At 36.8% G+C, this 20057-nt stretch overlaps 1 protein-coding gene across 5 annotated transcripts in view; it reads right to left on the bottom strand.

The window, feature by feature from the left end:
* Positions 1-20057, bottom strand: part of MKLN1 (muskelin 1) — a 163897-nt gene that overhangs the window by 7176 nt on the left and 136664 nt on the right. For all 5 annotated transcript variants that reach the window (XM_023207840.1, XM_023207837.1, XM_023207841.1 and 2 more), the window contains 5 exons: positions 18396-18543; positions 17033-17147; positions 15337-15476; positions 10835-10937; positions 3060-3114 (listed from right to left, as the gene is read on the bottom strand). In XM_023207840.1, coding sequence (XP_023063608.1) covers positions 3060-3114; positions 10835-10937; positions 15337-15476; positions 17033-17147; positions 18396-18543 — 561 coding nt within the window. The remainder of the gene's footprint in view (positions 1-3059; positions 3115-10834; positions 10938-15336; positions 15477-17032; positions 17148-18395; positions 18544-20057) is intronic.

Here is a 20057-nt window from a genome sequence, read left to right as displayed (position 1 = left end):
TTTTTTTGAGACAGAGTCTTGCTCTGTCGCCCAGGCTGAAGTGCAGTAGCCGGATCTCAGCTCACTGCAAGCTCCGCCTCCCGGGTTTACGCCATTCTCCTGCCTCAGCCTCCCAAGTAGCTGGGACTACAAGCGCCCACCACCTCGCCTGGCTAGTTTTTTGTATTTTTTTTTTTAGTAGAGACGGGGGTTTCACCGTGTTAGCCAGGATGGTCTCGATCTCCTGACCTCGTGATCCGCCCTTCTCGGCCTCCCAAAGTGCTGGGATTACAGGCTTGAGCCACCGCGCCCGGCCAATAATCCATTTTATTTCTATTCTAATTGGCGTAAATATAAAATAGTCTGACAGAAAATGAATAAGAACAAGAACCAGGAACTCTAAATAGGCATAAAACCTTATGAAAAGTACTTCTTGTTTATAAATAGTAAATCAAATTTTTCATTATTAAAATTAGCATACAATCTGAATTTGCTCCTTATCCAAATTCACCAGTGTTACAAAGGTGACTTTGTTTTTGAAAAATAGAGACAAGATTCTGCTATGTTACCCAGGTTAATCTTGCACTCTCGGGCTCAAGATGATCGTCCCACCTCAGCCTCCAAAAGTGTTGAGATTACAAGCATAAGTCATTGCACCTGGCTAGAAGATTACATTTTTAAGGCAGTCAATATTAATAATGGTACCCTGAATGGAGCATTACTGCTTTACTATGCTAAATGTCTTCCAGAATTATTTAATTCTCTCAGCAATTTGAGGCAAGTACTCCCATTACCTTCATTTTAGAGATAAAGAAACTGATAATTAGAAAGTTTAAGTAACTTGCTCAAGATCACTTTTAAGAGATCCTGACTCTTAACCACCATCTCACATTCCAATATCCTAATCACTAGGCTATACAACCTTCCCTCAGACAAGACAGGAAACAACATCCCACAGGAATTTTCCCTGCTTGTATTTTTCTCTTTTTGTGTTTGTATTGTTCTCAGTACATCTGAGGTTTGTTTCGAATCCAAATAAACTATTCCTGACAAAATATATTAGTTGGCAGTGAACAGGACAGAGTCAAAAGAAAGGAAAGGAGTTAAGCTGAAGGTAAAATATTTGCTGACACCACCCTAATTAATATATTTAAATTGTTGCCAAGAAATTCTTGTTCTAAAGGCTAAAAATAAGTCAGTTAGATACAATTCAGTGCTATCCATTAATAAATAAAAATAATGGGCCTGGGCTGTGGTATCAGACATAAGGCACACAATCATTCAAACAGAATATATGCCAGACCCCCAATTCATGCATTGAAATTCTATCCATTTCATATGTTAGAATTCAGAAGAGGATGAACTTTCCAAATTAATGCTTACACCTAGGTTCTCCAGCTCACAGAGTGGGGACTTCTATAGCCTAAGGACTTCAACTCGAGTGTATGAATAGTGGTAAATCATTATCTAAATTCTTAGGAGAACCTTCTGGAGTCACGTTCATAGCAGTTTGCTCAGTCTAGTCCTGAGGAATCCTACATATTCTGGAGTTAGAACTTAGGACTGGAGTTGCCTTGATCAGTGGAGAAGCCTCAATCACTCGCTATGGATAAAGGGCAAGACCTCAAGAACACCTCTATTTTTTCCTCCCAGTGAAAAGCACCAGAATTATACATACTCTTTTTTCTTTGAGGTACTTTCACTTTTAAGAGATAAAAGGTCAAATAATGAAGAAACTAAATTGATATCCCAAAGTGTTAATTTATTCCAAATAGAAAAAATAGTATTTATATTACATACAATAGAAAATTTCAATACTATTCCTCAACTCTAAGGCAAATAATAACTGCACCAGCATCAATGGGATTAATATGCAATCACTGACCAGAGGAAAGCTGGGAATTTCCATACTTCAAGAATATTATCTTGCTAAAAAAATGAAGCTACTACTAAGTTATCCTGATGAAAATACCCTTGAAAATTCACCCAAGTAAAGGTCTGGGTTCTGCAGACTACCCACTTTACTACAGTCTTGGATTTTTTTTTTTTTTTTTTTTTTTTAGATGGAGTCTTGCTCTGTTGCCCAGGCTGGAGTGCAATGACATGATCTTGGCTCAATGCAACCTCCCTCTCCTGGGCTCAAGCGATTCTTCTGCCTCAGCCTCCCGAGTAGTTGGGATTACAGGCATGAACCACCGTGCCTAGCTGATTTTTTTTTATTTTTTATTTTTAAAGACAGAGGTTTCTCTCTGTCACCTAGGCTGGAGTGCAGCGGCATGATCTTGGCTGACTGCAGCCTCTACCTCCTGCACTCAAGTGATCCTCCCATCTCAACCTCCTGGGTAACTAGGGCTATGGAAGCACACTACTACACCTGGCTAATTTTTTAATTTTTTTTGTAGAGATGAGGTCTCACTATATTGCGCAGGCTTGGCTCAGACTCCTGGTGGGCTCAAGCATCAGCATCCCAAAGTGCTATGATTACAGGTGTGAGCCACTGTGCCCGGCCTACAGTCTAGTTAATAATTCATTAATACTAAATGACAGTATTACTAAATGAAGACTAAAGTGTCTGAGAAAAACTTGAGTTTCAACTAGAAGTTATCTTGAACAATTAAGATAACAAAATTCCCATTTTTAGGAAAGAGATAATCTATCTTCTGTGCTCCCAAAACATTGCCTACCCCATAGCTATTCTTCTGGTGACACACAATTCCATAAAGAACAAACTGAGAAGAAAAACTATTTAATCAACAAGTATTATCTCATAGTATGTATCAGTAATACAGCCTACATTCCAAGGCAGTGCTATACAAATTATTTTGACTGTGTTTCTATTGCTATCTGTTTGCATACTAACACAGCAATTGGTATAATAGTCATTGCAAACTGAACCGATAAATGATACCTGAAAGTAACTTTGTAGCAGGTTATCAGAAATTTTGCCTGATACCCTGAAACTTCATTTGCTCATCTATTTGTTTGAAACATCTCACCTGATGTTTCATGTAAAAGAAACCGAGATCCAACCTTCCAAATGCTAGGGCATCTAGCTGGATAAATTATACTGCAATACTTACCTAGAGCTGTAAAATCTGAACCAGATTTGAATAGAGCTGATGCCAGGAGCTGAAACTGTTTAAGAAAGAAAAAAAAAAAAGAAGAAGCAAATTAGCTGGCTAAGTGTGCTGAAGGAAAATAGCCTTCTATAACTTTGACCATTTATCAGTAACTACATATTTCAGAATATGTGTGACATAGGTCTATTCACCAAATAGTGGCAAGAAGAACACATTCAGATTACAGAATACAATGACTTTTCTATCAGGCTGCTATTATCATTTTCCAAAATACTGGGCCATTTCCTGGAATTATTTTATTTTTAAAATGTATTAAAGTATGTATTTATTAAGGAACAACAGCACAATAAAATAAAAAAGATAATTGTCATTTGAATCTAACACATATGATCAGATTGGTGCCCTGGGCCCTGTTACCGAATTTTTAGCATATACACATTCTCATCTCAAAATAAACGTAAGCCACTGTAAAATACCTGATGTCTCAGCTGTGTAAATCAAAATCTGAGAAAAAAAGCATGTATAGACCATTTCTAAATTACAACTTAGCTTGAGATTCCACAATTATATATAATCATGTTGTTAAAACCCAAAGGCCTTTTTTCATGGATATAATGTTGTAAATGATGCTTAGATTTCCAGGCTGTCAAAGTTAGTTTAAAACAGACAATGTAATTTAACAATGAAGAAATAGAGTAAGACAAACTATTGCAACATTAGCAATTTAACAAATAGGCACAAAATAAAAAATCTGGAGAACTATTTATATTTATCTTGAATGAGAATGCAGGAAAAGAGGCAAACTAAAGGAATGAATTAAAGCAGACAAACTCCTCAATGGAGTTACTTGGCACTTCCCAAGACCTGGGCAGTTAATATCACCAATTCCTCAGGATATATTTCACATCTATGTTTGTGGTCTTTAACATTTCAGGTATTAAATCATACCAACATTTGTAAGCCCTGATGAATGGTCCTTTGAAGATCAGAAATTGTACAAATATTCCATAGGTATTCATCTAAGCAAGAGTTATGAAAATGGGGGGTAAAAAGAAAAATTTAAAAATGCATAGAAGTTCTTTACATATTCTGGGTATCAGTCCTCTGTCAGATATATCTACTGCAAGGATTGTTTAGTCTGTGGCTTGTCTATTTATTTATTTATTTTTTGAGGCAGGGTCTCACTCTGTCACCCAGGTGGGAGTGCAGTGGCGTGATCATGACTCACTGCAGCCTTGACCTCTTGGGCTCAAGCAATCCTTCTGCCTCATTTTTTGATTTTTTTTTTTTTTTTTTTTGGTAGAGACGAGGTCTCACATGTTGCCCAGGCTGGTTTCAAACTCCTGGTATCAAGCAATTCTTCCTCCTAGGCCTCCTCAAGTGCTGGGATTACTGGTGTGAGCTACTGAATCTGGCAATATCTATTTATGTTTTTAATAGTCCTTTAATGAGTAGAAATTTTAACTCTTTTGAAGTCCAATTTATCAAGATTTTTCTTCAACAATTACTGCCTTTAGTTCATGTCCAAGAAATCTTTGCCTGTCCCAATGTTGTGAAGATAATCTCCTGTTTTCTTCTCAAAGCCTTACTCTTCTGGATTTTATATTTAGATCTGTAAGCCATCTTAAATTAATGTTTCAGTAAAGAGTGAGAAAGGTTTGAGATATCCAGTTATTCAGTAGCATTTGTTAAAAACTTTCTTTTCGGCCGGGCGCGGTGGCTCAAGCCTGTAATCCCAGCACTTTGGGAGGCTGAGACGGGCGGATCACGAGGTCAGGACATCGAGACCATCCTGGCTAACACGGTGAAACCCCGTCTCTACTAAAAAAAATACAAAAAACTAGCCAGGCGAGGTGGTGGGCGCCTGTAGTCCCAGCTACTCGGGAGGCTGAGGCAGGAGAATGGCGTAAACCCGGGAGGCGGAGCTTGCAGTGAGCTGAGATCCGGCCACTGCACTCCAGCCCGGGCGAGAGAGCGAGACTCTGTCTCAAAAAAAAAAAAAAAAAAACTTTCTTTTCCCCGTTGGACTTGGCACCCTGGTCAAAAAACAACTGACCACATATGTATGGGTCTACTTCTGGACTCTATTCTGTTGTATTGATCTATTTATCTATCCTTAAGCCAGTAGCACACTGTCTTGATTACTGGGGCTTTAGGTAGAGTCCTGAAATCAGATAGTATAAGGCTTCCAATTTTTTCGTTTTTCAAAATTGTTTTAGCTAGTCTCAAACCTTTGCATTTCCATGTAAATTTTACAGTGGTTTGTCTATTTCCTCAATGACAACAACAACAAAAACCAAATTTACACTACATTAAAATAAATGCCAATTTGGGGAAAATGGGCAGCTTTAAACAATTTTTATCATTTCAATCCATAAATATATCTCTTCATTTATCAAGGTCTTTTTTAATTTCTTACAACAGACTCATTCTACCCATTTGATATTTCTGTTGCTAATACAAACTATGCTTTTCATTTTCTAATTGTTCTCTGCTAGTATAAAAATAATTGCTAATAATAACTTTCATTTTTTCTCCTGACCTTGTATTTTTGTCATCTTGCTAAATTCACTTGTCCTAGTATATTGTTTTGTAGACACCATGGGGTTTTGAATGTACATAATCATGTTACCTACAAATGCAAGCAAATTTACTTTATCCTATCCAATCTATATGCTTTTTATTACTTTTTCTTTATTACACTAGCTAGTGTAATTCTGGTAGAATGTTGAATAGAGAGGCTGATAATAATTTCCTTGTCACAATCTTAGGGTAAAGGGTTTAATGTTTACCAATTAAGAATAGTCCCAGCTGTTATGTTTTTCACAGGTGTCCTTTAGGAATTTAGATTCAAAAAAGTTTCTTTTTATTCCTAGTTTGCTAAGAATTTTTATTCTGAATGAGTCTGAATTTTGTTAGATGCTTTTCTTCACTTACTAAGATGATCTATGGTTTTCCTCCTTCAGTTAACATGGTCAATTACACTGAATTTTTGTTTCAAATGTTAAACTAGCCATATATTCCTAGAATAAACCACTACTTAGTCATAGTACACTAACTTTTCAATATATTCCTAATTAACTAAAATTTTTGTAAGAATTTTATATTTATGTTCATGAAAAATATTGGTCCATGATTTTCTTCGCTTGTAATGTCTCTCTTGGGATTTTATCTTATTGTAATTTATTCTGAGATAGGATCCCACTTTATCGCCAAAGTTCAGCATGCAGTGGTAGGATCACAGTTCACTGCAGCCTCAACCTCCCTGAACTCAGGTGATCCTCCAACCTCAGCCTTCAGAGGAGCTGGGACTACAGGCATGCACCACCACACGCAGCTAATTTTTGGTATGTTTTTGTAGAGACAGGTTTTTGCCATGTTGCCCAAGCTGGTCTCGAACTCATAGGCTCAGGGGATCCACCCCTCAGCCTCCCAAAATGTTGGGATTACAAGCGTGAGCCACCATGCCCTGCTTCTGTTGGGATTTTATATCAAAGTTAACCTGGCTTTATAAAAGGATTAAAGAAGTATCACCCTCCTCTAATTTCTGAGAGTCTATGTAAAATTGTATTTTTTTCTTCCTTCTTTAAATGGTTGATAAAATTTACTGCTATTACGGGCCTAGAGTTTTTTTTGTTAGAAAATTTTTTATTACAAATGTAATCTCTGTAGTAAATATGGCGTTCCTTAAGATTTTCTATTTCTTCTTGTGTCAGTTTTGGTAAACTGTGTCTTTTAAAGTATTTGTCAATTTCATCAAGTTGCTGAATTTGTCGATGAAGATGTCCATACCCACTTTACTTTTAATATATGTAGGGTCTATGCTGATGCCCTCTTTTCATTTGTGATGTTGATAATGTATGTTTTCACTTTTTTTCTTGGTGATACGGTTTGGATTTGCATCACTGCCCATATCTCATGTTGAATTGGAGGAGGGATTTGGTGGGAGGTGACTGGATCACAGGGGCCGATTTTCCCCTTGCTGTTCTTCTGACAGTGAGTTCTCATGAGATCTGGTGGTTTAAACATGTGTGGCACTTCCCCCCTCATTGTCATTCTCTCTCCTGCCACCATGTGAAAAAGGTGCTTGCTTCCCCTTCACCTTCTGCCATGATTGTAAGTTTACTGAGGCCTCCCAGTCATGCTTCCTGTTAAGCCTGTGGGCCTGTGAGTCAATTAAACCTCTTTTCTTCATAAATTACCCAGTCTCAGGTGGTTCTTTACAACAGTGTGAGAACAAACTAATACACTTGGTAAGTCTTGCTCGGGGTTTATCAATTTATTTACCTTTTCAAAAGGCCAACTTTTCACTTTTAACATTTCTCCATTGTTTGTTTCCTATTTCATGAATTTCTTATTTTCTACTTATTTGGGGTTGAATTTGCTCCTCTTTTCTAACGCCTAAGGTGAAAAATAAATTTTATTGGCTCTACATATAGGATAAGGAGAAAACTATTATCTTAACAATCTGATTAAATAAGTGGAACTGTATGTACTGGCCTAAGGATTTTAACACATACCAAGTGATATTACAGACCTCTTTCCCAAACTCTGGATTTAAATATCCAACAGTCACCTCAACATCTTAAGTTAGCTGTGTCATAGATATCTCAAACTCAATATTTCCAAATTTAAACTCCTGAATGCCAGTCAGGAGTCCCCACAAACCAGCTCCCCTGAGAACATTCTCACTTCAGTTGATAGTAACCCCATCCTTCCAGTTTTTCAGGCCAAAAACTTTAGAGTCGTTTCTTTCAAACACTAGATCTAATCTATCATAAAATTCTGTTGGTTCTATCTTTAAAATATATTGAGAATCTGCTCTATTTTACTTCTCACCATTCTATCATTATTTTGGTCTACAGGAACTCCCTGTTGCCCAGGCTGGAGTGCTGTGGCATAGTCTCAGCTCACTGCAACCTCCACCTCCTGGTTCAAGCGATTCTCCTGCCTCGACCTCCCAATTAGCTGGGATTACAGGCACCTGCCACCATGCCCAGCTAATTTTTTGTATTTTTAGTAGAGATGGGGTTTGACCATGTTGGCCAAGCTGGTCTTGAACTCCTGACCTCAGGTGATCCGCCCACCTCAGCCTCCCAAAGTGCTAGGATTATAGGCTGAACCACTGTGCCCGGTCCAATACTTACTCAATTCTAATGTGCTATATAATTTGCTTCTTTAATGTTTACTGTCTTTCTCTACTAAGATGTAAGCACCTCCTGGGCAGGGATCTTGTTTGGTTTGCTGATATAGCTCCTCTGCCTAGAATGCCTGACCTATTATCGGGAATCGATACACATCTGTTAAATGAATGACACCAGTACTCTGGAAACTCCACAGAAGTGTAATGAATACAAAATGTGTTATTGTAGCTGAAAACTTATTCTCATTCCTTCTCTATTACAGAATTCTTCTCTGAAAGTGGTATAATTGACTTAGGCATCCTTTCCTCAAGCCTTTTCTAGAAAAAAATATATTTTTTATAAGATTTATAATAAGTTCATCACCAATTCAGAACCCATGTTCTGAAGACTGGAGGAAGCAAAGAACATTTTTTTGTTATATAGTTGATAGTCAGTTGTCAACGTCCTGACAACAGGCACAATGATGATGATCGTAACAACTGTGAAAAAAAAAATCTAAAAAACACTTTTCGTGTTTTGAGACTTAAATGAGAAAGTCATTTAATAACATGAAATTTTTTTAAACATATAAACAGAACAAAAACAAGTTACTATAGGAAATGAAGAGCAGTAAGGCCCTTCTCAATGAGTGGAATGATTTCCTACAATGAAAGTGAAGATCTACATGCCTCACTGACAAATATCATCAGTATACACGTGAACTGTCACCAGAGGATTTCTTCCCCCAAAACGGACTGTTGGATATAAAACATTTTAAAAGGTAAATCTGTCCACACATTAAAACAAAATAATAGTATTACAGACCAGTTATTCTCAATGTCAGGAATGTTTTCTGTTTTCTGTTCTTTAAGAGCAGACAGAAGAGAATCTTAGTGTGAGGGCATTGTTTTAAAAAGTGTCTGGGGTGATTCTGATGCCAACACACACACACACACACACACACACACACACACACAACCATTTCTTTCTAACTTCTACTAGGGTTCACCAACTCTTGCTAGATTAAGCTTTTATGAAATGGAATGGAAGCTGATGGCATACAAACTCCTAAGTTGTTACTATTTTAAAAAGAAGAAAAAGAGAAACCAGCTACCAAAATTTTAAAAATGGCTCAAATGAACTTGAGATACCTCCCTGTCCTGTTTTTTTCCCATCAGTTTAACTTTAAGAACAAACTGTCTTGTTTTCTTTGGCCTAGTTGCAGCTCACATAGCTGAAATTATTTACTCTGAAATATTTTGTTTTGGCTTCAAAAAATAAGGAAAAAATGATTGTTCCCAGTTACAGCCATTTTACACAGAATATGGAGAAAGCACAAGGAAATCTATGCGTAAGTCTCAAATGTATGGCCTAACAAAATGAACATTAATGGACTCTTCACAACTAAGTACACTTATAAGTCATAAAAGATTAAATCAAATATATTCTGCCACTTGGCAAAACTACAATTATTTCTCCTATTTGCACAGTATCATGAATTGACTGAAGACTCAAGGAAAGACAATTAACTGTCCCCCTTCATGGGGGTTCTAAAGTATGTTCTGCAGACTCTCTACCTAGTGAAGGGCTGTAATCAATATCGAGAGACTCAGGACTTAATTTTATAGTATGAAACTATGGAAGAGTATCTCTTTGTTATGGTGCTGAAGACACGGAACCTCTATTGCTTGAAAGTACAATAAACCTGGAGCCTGAAAGTGATTTGACATTAAATCTGACACCTGTGTCAATGCTAAAGCATGCCGGGCACAGCTTGATACTGCTATTACAAAGCCAAAGCAAGGCAGCAGCTAACACAGAAAGAGACCTAAGGGTCAGAACTACATATAATCAGCACAAATTCTGTGAGTGGAAGGCAAATGCACTGCAGTTCAGATATTGCTAGATGAACAAGGATAGCTGGCAAAATGAAAAGATGACAAAAAGATTGTCAGATATTAGTGGAAAGAGAGCATATAAAACCACAAAAATCATTGCAGGCATATTCACACACCATGGATAAGCAAACATGTCCTTAAGGATATAAAATCTTTAGAAACAGTTGTTTCTATCCCAATGTTATGTAACAAAAAACTGAAAAGTAATCATTGGCTAACTGATTTCTCAATCTTAGCAACAAGGAATGGATGAAATTAGTAGCCTATAGACAAACTATACTGCTACAACATTCACATAACTAAATATTAAGGCACCAAGGATTCTAACTCCCACCAATCTCTCTTCATTTTCTTCCTAAGCAACAGGGAATTTTTCTTTCCTCTCTTGGGGGATCTAAACTATCAACAGAAAAGTTTATATTGAACCATTATGTAATCCTTAAGTAAAATAATCATGGGACTATGGACAGACTAAAAATTTCTATTTGCTTTCCAAAACACAAAACTAATTAAAACTTTATACCTGATAATCCTTTTCTGAATGGACCAAGGGTTTTTGGTGACTTGAATCTTATCACATGAAAACATGCCTATTCAATTTTTATTTCACCGGCTCTGTGATATTTTAAAGATTATTGATGTCATCATATTTTATTCATTTTTCCTTTACACACTCAAGAGCAAAATCATTAAATGTAAGTTAGGAAGACATTTAAAAATGCATTTTCTGAAATGTATTACCACCTTTCTTTACCTCTTTTGTCTCTTCTGGGTCCGAATGATCCACAGTTATATAAAGATCATTTTGCAAATATTTCAGAGCACTAAGGGGATCCATTTGGGCCTTTTCTTCAAACCTAGAAAATGTAAACAAGAGTAATTATCTGGAGTTATGACAAAATATCAGAAATGTCTTTCAGACCTGGAATAAAATACACTGTTACACTGCATATGACTTGTTGTTCTGGATATCTAGAAAATCTCAGTTTAGGAATCCAGAAGTAACAATACTGCCATGTAGACAGTGTAGGCGTGGAGTTCTTGGAAATGTAATGGTAATGCCAGGTGGTCACAGGCAGCTGTGGTGCTAGAGACTGGGTAGGAGCATTTCCTACTCTTCTCTTAAAACTACAAGGTAGGACTAAACCAACTACCAAACAAAGTGAATATGCTACGTATTTTACAAAACAGAACTTCAAAAAATCCCAATGTGTTTCATTCAAAATGAGTAGACATAAAAATAAAAACACTTGCTTGGATTTGTATATTTTCTAATGGAGATGTTTAACAGATACCTTGGAAACTGAAATAAACAGGGTATCTTTAAATGAGTATCATTAACACTGATTACTTTTAATGAGATTATGTCCATGTCTCAGTCAGCAAAAACAACTGCAGCAACCACTTCTCAAGCATTTGTAATATGCTAGACATTGTATCGAGTATTTTACATGTACCACTTCATCCATCCTCACAATAATGCTATGATAATGATCTATTTTATCACTGTTTATCACAAAAAACATGAAAACAGGGTGCTGTGGCTCATGCCTGTAATCCCAACACTTTGCCAGGTCAAGGTGGGTGGACGGCTTGAGCCCAGGAGTTTGAAACCAGCTTGGCCATCATGGCAAAACCCCATCTCTACAAAAATCAGCCAGGTGTGATGGCACGTGCCTATAGTCCCAGCTACTCGAGAGTCTAAGGTGGGAGGATTGCTTGAGCCTGGGGGTGCAGTTAGCCATGATCTTACCACTGCACTCCAGCCTGGATGACAGAGTGAGATCCTGTCTCCAAAAAAAAAAAAAAAAAAAAAAACCCAAAATGAAAAACTGAGGTGCAGAGAATGAATCTGGATGAGCTCTCCTAAACAACAAAAAACTGTATGTATCTATACATCTATTTGAAAAAGATAACATCTCTTTTATACCATAATTACATATAGATTTATTTCCAATAAGTTGGTATGCTTTCCAAAATATACAGACAAGGAAAAGAGGAATTTCCTTTGAGTCGGAATGGCTATGAAGAGCCTTTCACGATGGTGTTCAGGTTGATGGCATCCTCGGTGATAGGGTACCTGTACTTCAGGCAGGGGCAAAGACTAGCAAAATATTACAGGTCTTTTGTACCAGGCAGTACCCTAAGAGTGACAGCCAGGCTTACAGCCTTCAGATGAGAGTCCTTTAGGTAAAGACCATGTTACTCTACCATCTTGTCCACAACAGATTAGATTAGGCCAAGGTTTTGGCACCTATGCTTTGATTAGTAGTTTATAAAGTGGTTTGGTAGAATTCTTCCTAATAGGGACGCTCTCCCCAGGAAATGCTTTCTAAGAAGATTCTTTCTCTTGGATAATCTGAATGTGAGACATATAAGGACATGTAAAGAGCAGACAGAAATAGAGAAGGCAGTAAACAGAAGCCGTGAGATGGCAGATTCTGTCCGTCCGTCCATCTACCTATCTATCTATGCCTCTATCTATCTGTCTGTCTGTCTATCCATGCCTCTATCTATTTATCTATCTATGCTTCTATCTATCTAGGCCACGAGGTTGGGAGAAAGTCAGCAGTAGTCAGTAGAACAGGACAAGCAGATGGAGAAAGAAGCAGACAGAGGTACAAGGAAAAGCTACAGTAGCACCCAGCTACTAGAATTCTTCCAGTATCCTAAACAATTCTCCATCCGGTTTCACTGTTCAAATGCTGAGAAGGTGCCTTAATTCCCTGAATAATCTAATAATAAATTCTTTTTCAGCTGAGGTATCCAAAGCATGGCATTATCCTTTACAACCTGAAATAACCTAACCAACACACACATACAATCCCATATCCAGTAAAGAGATCAGCTTCCTGAAAGTTATGTTTTCCACCTTCATTTTCTGAGCTATTTTTGGCCAGCAAGAACTTATCACGGACTTGTGTCTGTAGCCTAGAATCGTATTTTAATCAACAGTTCTGCCCTGCTCCTAAGTGAACAGAAATTAATCCGATCATAATTTTTTTTTGTCCATTTCTACCCACAAATCATCATCAAGTTTGGAAACCTGAATGTCATATGAAAAAATAATAGTGGTATTTTGTTTATTACATCACATGACATTTGTAAGAACAAGGAGATACTTCCTTGGCACACAATATACTTCTTTCTCTCCTTCTAAATTTATATTCTAACTAAACAGAATAATTATTTTCCATTAAGAACAATAACAAAAATAAGCCAGTCTAGCAGTTAGTACAAGCTCCCATATTAAAAAAAGAAATCTGCGTAACATTTGAAAAAGGCAATTTTTGTGTTCTACCCAATTCATAGACACAAACTTCTATCTATTCTGTCTATAATGTAGCGATGTCCCTCAAATTCTTGAATTGACCTAACAGCTTGGTAGAGAAAAAGGTCTAAAATAAGCCTTTTATTGTCAGTTTGAATTGGCAGTTGACAAGATTCTCAAGATGCCCTAAGAGTCATCCCTGACTGCTCTCTTTCTCTCATAGCCATATCAAATCCATCAGGAAATTCTATTGGCACAATCTCCAAAGCTTATCCAGAATGTTAAGGTGCCTTCTTGATCTCTTGTGGAATGTCCCTTCCTCTGCCTGTCCTTCAAATGGTGGTAGTCCTCAGAGAATACCCAGCAACCCTTCACTCTTCTTGCTCACCCTCAGCAAGCTCCTTCTCCCCGTGACTCACAACTGTAATGTCAGGCCAAGTCTTTTCACCAAATGTTCAGATGGTCTCCGCTTGCATGTCTTACAGACTTCTCAAACCTAAAGTGCCCCAAACTGAACTAATCTTTTCCAACACATAAACCTGTTATTTCTGAAGAATTCCCCACCTGAGGGAAAGTACATACGAGTTTTATCCAGTTCTTCTGGAAGAAAATACAGAATGATTTTTATAAAATATAAGCCTGAATGTGTTACTCCTCTACTTAAAATCTTTCAATTTCCCCTAAGAGTAAAAGCTAAAGGCCCCTTACAAGCTGTCCCTTTCCTAGTCCCTTCAACCTCATTTCCTATCACAATCACTTCACTCATTCCACTTCCACCACACTTCTTCTCAATTCGCTCCTCAAACTATTCAGGCATTTTTTTTAACCTCAGAGCCTTGACTATTACCTGTCTAGAACATTCCCTACCCCACCAGAGAGCTACATGATTCAGTCCCTCTTGTCCCTTAAGTTTCTATTCAAATGCCATCTTCACTGTGCAGTCTATCCTGATATTCTTATTTAAAACTACATTCCCACCTCCCTCACCTGTATAAATAATAACTCAATCTGTTTCTTTTCATAGTATTTACCATCTAACATGTAATATAAATTCCTTATTATGTTTACTGTTAGTCTGCCTTCTTAAGAATGGAAACTTGAGGGCAGAGTTTTGTTCATTTTCTTCATTGATACATATGTATATATGACAGTTAAGCAGTGAGCTCTGGAATCAGAATGCTCAGGCTCAAGTCCTGGCTCTGCCACATAATATACACGGTCTAGCATAAAGTAATTGCCAGGCTGGTCTTGAACTCCTGGCCTTAGGCAATCCTCTTACTTCTGCCTCCCAAAGTGCTGGGATTATAAGCATGAGCCACTGCACCTGACCCTAAAGCAAATTTTTATTACCATGTAACACTACAGTAACCAAAAGGACAGAAACCCTTTTCTGCATTTTTTAGTAATTTATTACCTTCTAGGCTAAAAACCAAACATGACTCAGGGTGGGGGAGGGTGTGTGTGTGTGAATGTATATGTATATATGAAAATGCTTGATTAAATGATTTTGCAATTAAATAATAAAGGTGATATAAAGCCACAAGCCTATTTTGAAATTGTATTGTGAAACAAATTAGGAAGATATAGTATAGTCAACTATATCATCACATTCACTGTTAACAGAGTTACCAAAACCTCAGGCGCGTGCCATTAAGCTAGAACTGATCTAATTTGTAGTTAGCTTTGAGTTACTTCGATGTAGGCATGTCACCTTAACAGAAATTATTTTCCATTTTTTAACAGTTGCAAAATTTCACTTGTTCTGTTTTTATAAATTTTTAGCATCAATATCTATATTTTGTATCTTCCTTTGAAAAAGAAAAGCAAAAGTAAATAGAACAGGGCATTTACAAAATTCATGATCTTCGTAGTATTTACAGTGTCATTATTAAATGTGCCAAGAGAAAGTTCTATCTCCAAAGCTAGGTAATACCAACAGTAGCTGATAATGTTAATTAAATGTTTTCAGTGAATTATTTTCATACCTGTGTTTTCTTATGAGGTACTTGCAATGCCTCAGTAAATAATCTTTTGAAGGTCTACACAACTTCAGTGACCAGAAGTCATCTAATCTCATCTTTGGAGAGCAAGATTTTCCTGGATTCCCACCAAATAAATAATGAACCTATAATAAGCAAAATAAGCCAGATTTTAAAAAATGCATGCATACCCAAGATATTTTAGTAGCAGTGCATAATAGGTTAACTTCCTGAAGCTATTTAAATAAAAAATTAAAAATTATATTGCATTTTTACCAAAAGCTTCTCTTGATTTTTCTCGTTTCTATTTTACTTTAAAGCACCATGGCTACTTAAAAAAACTGCATGTATGCTAAAATGAGTTATGTTACCACAATTACAATGACAGTGGAAGGCAATGGAAGAAGCTAATCCATGATATTATTTGCTGAGGACAACGAATAATGGGGATGAAATTAGTCAAAATATTGATCATATAACAAATATCTTAAAAATTCTGACATAAACGCTGAGTCACTAAAAGTTAACAGTCAAGTCAACAGGTCAACTAGAAACTTTAAAAAATTTTAACATCTTAATTTTGCTTTAACTGAAATGCCAAATATTAAATGGCACATATAATTTGTGAAATAACATTAAAAACATTATTCCATAATTCAATACCAAAAATGAAATGCAAAAGGAATTTATGATTATTTCACTATTACATTAATCAGAGTTATCTGTTCCTCAGATAACTTTGGAAGATAAAACAGTGAAGAAACGGAATCACTTTCATAAGTGGTAAAAGTGAGAGTATAACTGCCTAAATTTATTGCACTTGAATGTTTTTCTGTACTTAAGCAAAAGCATTTAAATATTTAAATATTTTAATTACAATTAGTGTATAAATTTATTAAATTTAAATTAAAATATTTCCTAAAATGTTAAAAACATTTATATTCATTGGTGTTATATAATAGAGTAATTATCCCTATCCTATAGATGGAAATTCATTTACTCCTTAAATTGAGAGGTTATAAAAGAAAGGGCTTTTACTCACTCCCATGGTAGCTTTTACCTAAAGGTCTCAAAGTATATCATGTAGAATTTAACTAATCATCCGTGGCTTAACAGAAACAATTGGTCTCTGTCAGTAATTTACTATATAATCTAAGTCGGATCACTAAAGTATATGGTTAAGTTTAAGGGAGAAATAAAGAAATAACTCTCAACACTATGACACTAAAAATTCACAACACAGGACCATTTCACAAGGCTGATTTAAAAGATATATCACTAGTATATCAGGAAAATTAAGATGAAAAGACTTCTTACACAATGGGAAAATCTAAAACCAAAACCATGTTATATCATGGAACAAGGTACCTAAATGCTGACAACTGTACATCTTTTACTTGGATATTCACATTGTAGAAACAATAGGCTATGTCACGTCTCTAGAGCTATACAGTTAAGAAGCTGCCACTGACTATTTCCAAAAAAGGAAAAGTACCAAGAATTATAGACTATGTAAAAATGCTTATTCTCTTAAGGAATTTTAGGGAGAAGTGATATTGAGTGTTTAATATTCTATTGAATGTCTACTATGTATTTTTAACTTTTTACTCAAATCCAATTTAAAACAATCAGAAAGATATATTTGAGGATTAATTCAGACAGTAGGCCATGGAAAGTTTACAGGTCAATGTAGTTAGGATACCTTGTGTAGCTCATCGTATACAAGCTGATGGGCAAACCTTGGACATGGTTCTTCTTCCTGAAGACTTTTAGTTGGATTATCCTTTGCAGCTTGATCATTCTTATAGACACAAGACCTGCAAGACATTGCTTTTAAGGCATTCTACCTTAGAGAATTAGCAGCAAAGATAATACAACTGTAGCAAGTAAATTAATTGCATGTCTAATTACTAACAAAACATTTTAGAAATATGTTCGCATCAAATATTAAAGTTCTAGTTACTTGGGCTGGGCGCGGTGGCTCACACCTGTAATCCCAGCACTTTGGGAGGCTGAGGTGGGTGGATCACGAGGTCAGGGCTTCGAGACCGGCCTGACCAACATGGTGAAACCCCATCTCCACTAAAAATACAAAAATTAGCTGGGTATGGTGGCGGGCGCCTGTAATTCCAGCTACTCAGGAGACTGAGGCAGGAGAATTGCTTGAAACCAGGAGGCGGAGGTTGCAGCGAGCCGAGATTGCACCACTGCACTCCAGTCTGGGCAACAAAGCAAGATTCCATCTCAAAAAAAAAAAAAAAAAAAGGTTCTAGTTACTCATAAAACACTCTAAATTTGTTAGAACTGAGTTCTGAAGTTCTTTTCATGTCCATTAAATAGCTCATGTATCCTACTTTTTATTATGAAATACAAACAGCATACATGAAAGCTCAAACTAAAGAAAGAGATGCTATCTTGTCTATGTATGTACAATAAAAAGATGTACAGTATACATTGCTGTCATTTGACTGTAAATAAATGTCCTATTTAGAAAATAATAAATTCCTTAGCTGTAGAGCACTACTCTCCATTATGAAAGGAGAAGTTCTCTGAAGTGCTTCTGCTCTGTACAATATTCACTTATGGAGCGGTCACAGAATGTCAGAGGTGGATCCATGTTTTCCCAAAGCAAAACGTGCAGCACCAGTTCTGTGGGATGCTCTATGACACAAAAGTCATGGTTTGGAAATGCTAAGTAATACTGTCCCCTCCCTGCTATAGTCAAGCCTCTTAGTTTTATGAAAACTAAGATCTGGGAACATTAAAAAAAAGCATTGCTCTCAAGTTCACACAGAACTAGACTAGAAGAGAACAGAACCTAGACTAAAATACAGTTCTCTTGAGTCCCAGACCAGGAACCATCTACTACTTGAAAAACACAGAGGTAAAATCCATTTACTGAACATCACTGTATACACAGGTACTGATATTAATTTTTTTTCAATACTGACTTTTAAATGTACAATGTCACAAATTAACATAAGACTTTCTCTCTTCTTTTGAATAAACCAACAACCTCAAATAACTGCTACATTGGGATTGCAGCAGAGACAAGAGTTCCTTACCAACTATTCCTCACAATGTCATAAATCCAGAATGAATTTCTAACATTTTCTTCCCTCTTTTCCTTATCTTTGCTGAGTCCAGATAAGACATGTATTTCATTCAGTTCTGGATCAATAGTTGCTCTCTGTGTAAATCCTGTCATTGGAACTATAAATTAAAGAAAAAAAAAGATGAAAATATTCACTTTAGATAGTTTAGTATTTACTTTCTTAATTCTTTCTTTATTTATTTTTATTTATTTTTTTTGAGACGGAGTTTCGCTCTTGTTGCCCAAGCTGAAGGGCAGTGGCGCCATCTCGGCTCACTGCAACCTCCGTCTCCCAGGTTCTCCTGCCTCAGCTTCCCGAGTAGCTGGAACTACAGGCATGCACCACCACGGCCGGCTAATTTTGGATTTTTAGTAGCGATGGGTATCTCCATGTTGGTCAGGCTGGTCTCGAACTCCCGACCTCTGGTGATCTGCCTGCCTCGGCCTCCCAAAGTGCTGGGATTACAGGCGTGAGCCACTGTGCTTGGCCTATTTTTTTTTTTTTTTAAGAGACAGAGTTTCACTCTATTGCCCAAGCTGAAGTACACTGGCACAAACATGACTCATTGCAGGCTAGAACTCGTGGGCTCAAAGGATCCTCCTGCCTCAGCCTCCCAAGTAGCTGGGATTACAGGCACGCACCACCACACTCAGCTAATTTTTGGATTTTTTTTATAGAGATGGGGTCTTGCTATGCTGCCCAGGCTGGTTTCAAACTCCTGGCCTTAAGCAATATTTCTACCTCATCCTCCCAAAGTGCTGGTGTTACAGGCATAAGCCATCACACCCAGCCCCTACTAGTTTCTCTTGAAAATGTCAATACATCTTTATTCTGCTCTATGTGTCCACATACTTAACTTATAACACACTACATAACTTTTTAATTAAACAATAAACAATTATATATTGCCTTCTCCTTACTCTATGAGCTCTACAAGCAAAGAGGCTGTTTTGCTCACTATTTTGTTGTGTCTAGAATAGTGCCTGGAATATAACAATTACTAAACGATTTGTGGAAAGGCTAAAGGAATGTCAATTGCCAGCTACAGGGAAAAAAGAAGCAGAAAGAGGTATGCAATATAATCATTTTTACATAAGGAAGGAAAGGATATGCTTTAATTAACTGATTTATTATCTGGGACAGTTCTAATTTGATAGTAGAGATTAAATATTCAAATCTTGACCTGGGGAAAAATAGTTGACAAAAGGTAAAGCACAGGGTTGCTTAATAAGGTCAGAGTCATTTAAAATATATGTTCATAACATATAGTAACTTCCAAAAAATAAAATTTTATATTCTGGGCCAGGTACAGTGGCTCATGCATGCAATATCAGTGCTTTGGGAGGCCAAAGTGGGAGGATCACATGAGGCCATGAGCTCAAGACCAGACTGGGTAACACAGTGAGACCCTGTCTCTATAAAAATTAAAAATCAGCCAAGTGTGGTGGTGTGCACATGTAGTCCTAGCTATCAGGGAGGCTGAAGTGGGAGGATCCCTCGAGCCCAGAGTTGGAAATTGCAGTGAGCTATTATCGTGCCATTGTACTCCAGCCTGGGTGACAGAGTAAGACTCTGCCTCTAAAGCAAATAAATAAATAAATAAATAAATAAATAAATAAATAAATAAATAAA

This window comes from Piliocolobus tephrosceles, chromosome 8 (genome assembly GCF_002776525.5).
Source record: "Piliocolobus tephrosceles isolate RC106 chromosome 8, ASM277652v3, whole genome shotgun sequence".
Lineage (NCBI taxonomy): Eukaryota > Metazoa > Chordata > Mammalia > Primates > Cercopithecidae > Piliocolobus > Piliocolobus tephrosceles.
The sequence above is the reverse complement of the archived record's forward strand: the minus strand, read 5'-3'. Positions and strand labels throughout refer to the sequence as shown.